Genomic DNA, 7115 nt, shown 5'->3' on the forward strand with positions numbered 1-7115 from the left:
AGCAGCTTCTCTCGAGGCTTGATGACTAAATGAAGACAACATAGAAGTGCATGATACCAATACAATGATACCAGAGAGCAGCTTCTCTCGAGGCATGGTGACTAAAGGAAGACAACATAGAAGTGCGTGATACCAATATACTGATACCAGAGGCATGGTGACTCTTCGAAAAAATTATCATTTCGGAAAGTACGGTATCATCGGCTGAACACAACAAGACAACAGTGTCTTCTCATTGCCGGTTGTCATTACTTTGACGGATTCTTCCCCTTGAGTGGTCACAGTACGGTATCATCAAAGCGTAACGATGTTTCTGGTAAACTTTTCACGTAATTTAACCGACACGTTATCAGTAGCATGAAATGTATAGTGCTTCTTATGAAAAACAAATTAAAGTATAAGCCGCACTCGTATTCGTGTATAAACCGCATGTTATGGTTTTGCAGACAAAATTCGTGTATAAACCACGGTTTGTAATTGGAAAAGTACGGTAGTCGCATTAGCATCAGTGAGTGTGTTCATACGTAGTTTGTGCCGGTTTCTTAACAGTAGCATTAGCATTACTAGGCGAGCTCCCACTAAAAGTTTGTCTAGTAAATTATTTAATGTCATAAATCAACCTAATCATTTTAGCATTATTTGTTTTTAGAATTGCATACAAAAACTACACGATAGCTATATACGCATAGTCGTCACTAAGTTTGAATTGATACTCTAGAACGAAGGCTGCTTGTCTGCAGCACCCCCCACAAACTCTTGGGCTACTCTAGTTTGATCGAATAATTGGATTTGACCGCCACTCTTATAACACACCCACGGTCTCAAACTGGAAAACACGTTTTGCTGTAATGTGATGCAAACAATGGATCTCTGGGATTCACAGTCCGAGCACGCCAACCACTAATATTGTTGTTAATTGATATTCATACAACCTGACTAAAGTCTGAACCTTCTAAACTTCCACCTTAATATACCGGTTACATGTCGATGCACAAACACGTAAGAAATAATATAGTTTTGTTTATAGGGCGACGACTCTGGTTTATATTCCTTACTAAAAAAACAGGTTTAAAAAAGGTGTTGAAAATGTGTTACGTGTTACACTTGCATAGCGTACGTGGTTACCATGTTATAAAGAAACGCGTCTCTGATTCGAATTCTTACAAATTAAAACGCGATTATTTATTTTTTAACTTTGTTAAACGTGTAAGACATTGATCCCAGATTATTAAAACTGCTTGTAATTGTTTGAATTTAATGACTTATTTACACACGTATCAGTGTGTGCGCGCACACACACACACACACACATGCATATGCTACGTAACATTCGTAGAAGGCTTTGTCAACAAAGACGATAATAATATTGTCTACTTAAATCGGCGAGCCTAGTTATGTCGTATGGGAACCTGTTTGACTAGTAAGGTCGTGACATCCGCCCATCTTCGAGTGGCTAGATCTGGGACATCAACGATAATGAGGTAACACGTTTCATCGCTAAGGAAATATTTTAAATATGTATACGGACGAAATACTTAGACCACGTGCTTATCTTGTGGCTACGTAGCTATAAATGCAAAGCAAATTCGTATGGAGACTCTACCACGAAATAATAAAATCGTTAATTCTGTTTGCAATTTTTTTTGTCATTTGTTAACAAAATGTTTCAGAAAGTCTTTCTTTCTTCTTTCTCTAAACATTAAATACAATGTATTGTTTCATATTTTGATCACGGTTAACAATGTCACCAGATGTCACTGCTCCACTGTAGTTATGGCGGAGAGTTAAGAAATTTAGTTTCCTAGTCTTTTGTTGCTGCTACACAATGGACTATCTTAGATGTGCCCACCGCGGGTATCGAAACCTGATTTTCAGCGTTAAAGGCTATAAGCTTTTAGATTTACCGCTTAAATATCAAATGGAAATTTCCCAGTCAGTAATAAATGTGAATGTTAATGTTTCCCTTTAAAATAAAGGTAATTAAAACAATGTTGTTCAAAAACGTGATCAAATAAAGGGCGTGAATTTAAATTCCACTTAATACAAAGATTGTTAATCCGAACCTAACAGCTTTTAATTTTTACAAAAATGATTTCTTCATCTTTATTTAGAATTCACACATGTAAACATAAGTGGCATAATCACTTTGGATGTGAAGGGCACCTTTCGCATTTTTACTGATTTGTCAAAAAGAAATACCAACTTAAATCGAGCAAATAAGAATGCTGGCAACTACAACTCGCTTTACATACTTGAGTTTTACATACTGTTTTACCGACTTTATTATATTATTATTGTTAAAGTTTTTATTTTTTGAAGAGGGGCGTGTTACTACTTTGCAAAAAAGTAGGAAGTACGTGTCCCCAGTACCCTTCGGTTCTGCAGTCCTTACATGTAAGTACATCAACACCCAGAACAGAAATTCAAGTTCAGTTTCTTCTTACACGAGCTCCATGAATTACAATATATTTTTGGATCGTACTGGACTCAATCAAATCCAGCACTCTTCGCGTTACTGAGAACGTGTTATACAACTTACTGGTATTATTTCAAGTGACTCACTCTGATTTTTATAACATATGTGGCTAAGTAATCTAAATTAGCTAATGGATTTATGGTGAAGGGAATAATGATATTTGGAATTTTGCTAAACAATCCTCGGTCACTGTCTATTCTTTGGTATGAATAATTTTTTCTATAGCCACTGTTCTACACACACGCAAACAACGTTTTAGAAGCATTAATTGCTCTCTGTATTGAAACATACCTCGTGAGAATTAAAAATGTTTTGTTATATTAGAATAAGAGTCCACTCTAAAACATCGAATTTAAACAAAGAATTCAGAATGCATCAGAAATGTTAGAAAAGACATGTGACTTTTTACACCATATTATGTTTTAATTAATCTTTCAAAAACGTTAAATAACAATGTCTGGGTATTAAAAGATTACTCTGTGTCAGAGACAACTATTTGTAAGTTTGTGTATAAACTTATATTTTTCAAATATTCCTCTGTAAGTTCATTATACTAGCTGTAAGGACTTGTACAAGCCTGTAAACTACTTTAAAATCATAATTGTGAATTGAACATTTAATTTTATTAATGGTACTAGTCGTACTAAATTAACACACATGCCAACTAGGGCCCCACTGGCCACCGAAGTAAAACAGTTATGGTTCGTAAAACTGGCAGAATAGAAGCAAGAGTGGGTTATTATTATTACCATTATTTTTTATTATTCCCAAATATTAGCTGGACCTAGGGCCCCGGCCCCACTAAACCTAAGTCTGGCCCTGAGTACTGGTAATAGCAAAAACATCTTCTGTTTAAAACATTTGGTAATTTTAGCTTGAACTTTACAAAACTCCCAGATTTATCTAATGACTTACTTAATTCAACTGGCCCACAAGTATATTCTTTATTTTTTCTGGTACAAAACTTCTTAACATCATCAAAGTAAAGAGGAGGAGGACATGTTTGGCTGAAAGGATAGCCTCCAGAACATATGTAGAAACGCCGGCAGGTGGCAGGATCAGCAAATAATCCATCGGGTACAGGACATTCAAAATCTTCCTCCCGCTTTTGCCTGCTTACTGGATTTAAGTGAACTGGAGAAAAAGAAAAAAAAAAGAAGAGAGAGAGAGATTTCATAAGCAAAATAACACAAGATAACCAAAAAATATTTTGAAACGTGAAATTACAATTCTCAAAAATAAAAGATTCAATAATCTAGCACTTCTCACAGTGATTCTATATTTACTTTATCTAACCAACATAGCATAATTACATCCTAAAACCGTCTACAACCTAGTGACACAGCAGAAGCAATATGTAAAGAAAACTCACTGTGCAACCCTTTTAACCCAGTCTTTTGACTACACAGTAGAGCCAACTCTTCCGCCAGAATATATATATATATATGTACATGAGGGAACACACTATATAACCGTTTTAAAAGACAAAAGAAAAGTTTACAAGACAAACGCGTCAAGTAAATACAATTCAGCCCTGAATTCAAAGCCGAGTTAAATTCTAAGTCGAAAGACGATATATATATATATATATATAAGTGGAAAATACCATTGTTGCTCCACCGAGATTGAGGGCAGAGCCTGTAGCATTTTTCATGAGGAAACTAAACTGTATATTTTGTCTTTAGGAATACTATATATTAAACTTAGGTGAATATGTTTGTACCACAGTAAACAAAACGCAAAAAAAATAGTGAAAACAATGCATATAGCGTTACGTATTATAATTTCAAATGGCCTGAAATTGAGTTGAATAATAATTTAAATTTAATAGTTAAATTGTACTTTGGATTTAGTAGTTCAGTAAAAGCCGATATATAGTCAATTTATGATATTTGCCAATGAGATTGATACACAGTTTTCTTTTTTAGCACAAATACGTTTTAATAGACACACAACAATACAATTTACAGTAACAGTTATTACAAATAGTTATTACAAACAATGATTCATAAACAAAAATTTCACAAAATTACAAACAATATAAAGTCTTCCTTTTAATTTGGAACTTCTTCGATATCTTATCGGGGGTTCAAGACGAGCGAGTTAATTACGAGTTGACGTACAATTCGCTTAACGGGAAGCTACTAGCTAGTTTTGTCCTTCGTTATTTATCGGCCACACACACCGGGTTTTCCACGATGAATTTATTTAATATTTTCGTAAAAATACTAATGTCCGATAGGAATCCACTGAAGTTAAATGAGTTGTATGTTCGAACTTTGTAAATGGTCATGGTCAAATATCTTAAGTTTTCCAATTGGTAAGCGCTATAACAATCACAGTTATTGCTTCCGAAGTTTATATCACACTGACTGTAGCAAACTAATAATAAATACTCTCTTTTTCTGGCGCGTCGCGTTAGTTATATTTATAGGCGTGGGAGGCTTTCTAGAAATTTCAGTTTTATGTAACAATACTGACGCTAACACAAGCGTTTACGTACACACATATATTGTTGATTCTTACTCTTGAGAATCTTCTACAACTCTGACGAATAGGCGGGAGTTTCGCAATAGATATTTAACAGCATAAGCCATGTATGTTTCTAAATATAAATTTATTCCAAACAAACGTCGATATTAATATATATATCTATCTATCTATATATAAATATATATAACAATAAATTCGCTACAGCAGATAAAATCTTTAACGTGATTATCTAAAATAGTTTATCGCATTTTATTCTTATACCGCCAGAAACCGGATTTCGATATCTGTGGTGGACAGAGCACAGATAGCTCTTTCTACAACTTTGTGCTTCATACACACAACAACATTTTCTAAACTAGCTCTGCGTAATCATACTCCTGATAGTGTCAATTTAACACGAGAAATCGATTTTCGGAAATCTATGTCATCACTTTTGAACTATCTAAATAAATATATTTTCCGGCCCTGAAAATTTTATGTGAAATTTTCACTACTAAAATGGTGAGTCGATCGTACATAGTTTCAGTGGCAACTTTAAGCAAGAGAAAATCCGCTAGAATAATTTCTCAGATAAAGCTTTGCATAAGTTTAGGGGTTCATATCTCTTTCTTTAAAAAATACACTGAAACTCCCCATAGGTTGTATTGGTATACGTCTTCCCACTGTTCAGAGCCATTTCATTTCTACTTTGATTTGCAGTGTAAGAATGGTTTTTGACACGTTTATGACAGAAGCTCTGCTCACAACAATAAATGTCCTTCAGCTATTTCTTATGACTTTCATTGGTTAAGATCTGATCAGTCATATTCAAAAGTGTCAGCCATCGATTTAAGATAATGAAAACGGTTACAATGAGAAGAGAAAGATATCTTATTCTTACTATTTCTTCATCTTCTCAGTTTTCTTGACCTCTTTTTATTGGGTTCTAATGTTTTTGAGATGATCTCTCGTTTTGGTTTCTTTAACTCCAGGAACCCCTATCGTGATTTCATGCACAGTATTTGCATTTCATGCAAACATCACCCCTTCTAACCATCTATTTGTAACCGAGACTAGAGTAAACATAACTCTCGGGCATTATCCCAGTGTACAATTGACTAATTTAGCATTGAAATTAGATTTTCTGTAGGTAGATTACTTTACACAATATCTTCCAATACGCTTATATTTACAAGTTTCTCGATAACAGCTTTAGAAGTACATTCGCACGTTTGATTAATCTTTCAACTTATAAGTTAAAGTTTTAAGTGACTTTTGATAATATTGTTGTGTCAGCGAGGTTACGCCACCTATTTTCTAGAAATATCCTGTTCCTTCGTGAATGCTCTAGCATTTACTAGATATATGTTAGTCTGGTATATATATAAGACGCTCACGGCGTGACGTGATAATGTGTGTGTAGGTAGTGAGTAATTGAACTTCAGTCAGAAAGTATTGTTGAAGTTCGTTGTTATAGCGTTTGTTATAGAGCGACTGTTGAAAATAAGTGTATCGGTAAAGTTATATTCGGAAAGAATAAACCAGTTTTATTAAGAAAGGACTTGTGTCGCTAAAGTTTCGTGGGAACGAAGTTACGGAAAATCAACTAACGAACAGAGACGTAACAATATGTTACATGCACAGACTGAAGTTCTTTTTCTTGCATAATAACCCTACTTATTATTTTATTTAAAATGAGTCCTTACATACAGTAACAACATCCTGTCCTTCAGTGGGACAGCGGTAAATCTACTGATTTACAATGCTAAAATCAGGGGTTCGATTCTCCTCGGTGGACATAGCAGCTAGCATGATGTTGCTTTGCTATAAAAAAAACACACACACAAATTAACAATACGACATCATAATGTAAAGACAAATAAAGACAAAAGAGAAAGTAACCGATTCTGAAAATGTGAAACTGTGTCAATATTTATAATGCTTGGAGACGGCTTGAATGGGTAATGAAGAAAAAACTTTAATATAAGTTTAACATAACAGCGAATGTACAACGTTTCGACAAGGTTTTGTCATCATCAGGTACAATTAGTTTACACTGACACATATATATATACAGTATAGAACAAGGAAATCACATGACTGGATACTGTTGCAAGACTTAGAAGAGATGTCTTGGCACCCCAGAGTATTGGTTTAAAGTAGGGTT

The 7115-nt window shown here is 34.4% G+C and overlaps 1 protein-coding gene across 1 annotated transcript in view; it reads right to left on the reverse strand.

Moving 5' to 3' along the window:
• LOC106477788 overlaps positions 1-5645 on the reverse strand; it is a 13052-nt gene extending 7407 nt beyond the window's left edge. The window contains exons 1-2 of the mRNA XM_022381640.1: positions 5591-5645; positions 3392-3610 (exon numbers count right to left, since the gene is read on the reverse strand). Coding sequence (XP_022237348.1) covers positions 3392-3610; positions 5591-5645 — 274 coding nt within the window. The remainder of the gene's footprint in view (positions 1-3391; positions 3611-5590) is intronic.
• Positions 5646-7115: the final 1470 nt, after the last annotated feature.

This window comes from Limulus polyphemus, unplaced genomic scaffold (assembly GCF_000517525.1).
Source record: "Limulus polyphemus unplaced genomic scaffold, Limulus_polyphemus-2.1.2 Scaffold8, whole genome shotgun sequence".
NCBI classification, from domain to species: domain Eukaryota; kingdom Metazoa; phylum Arthropoda; class Merostomata; order Xiphosura; family Limulidae; genus Limulus; species Limulus polyphemus.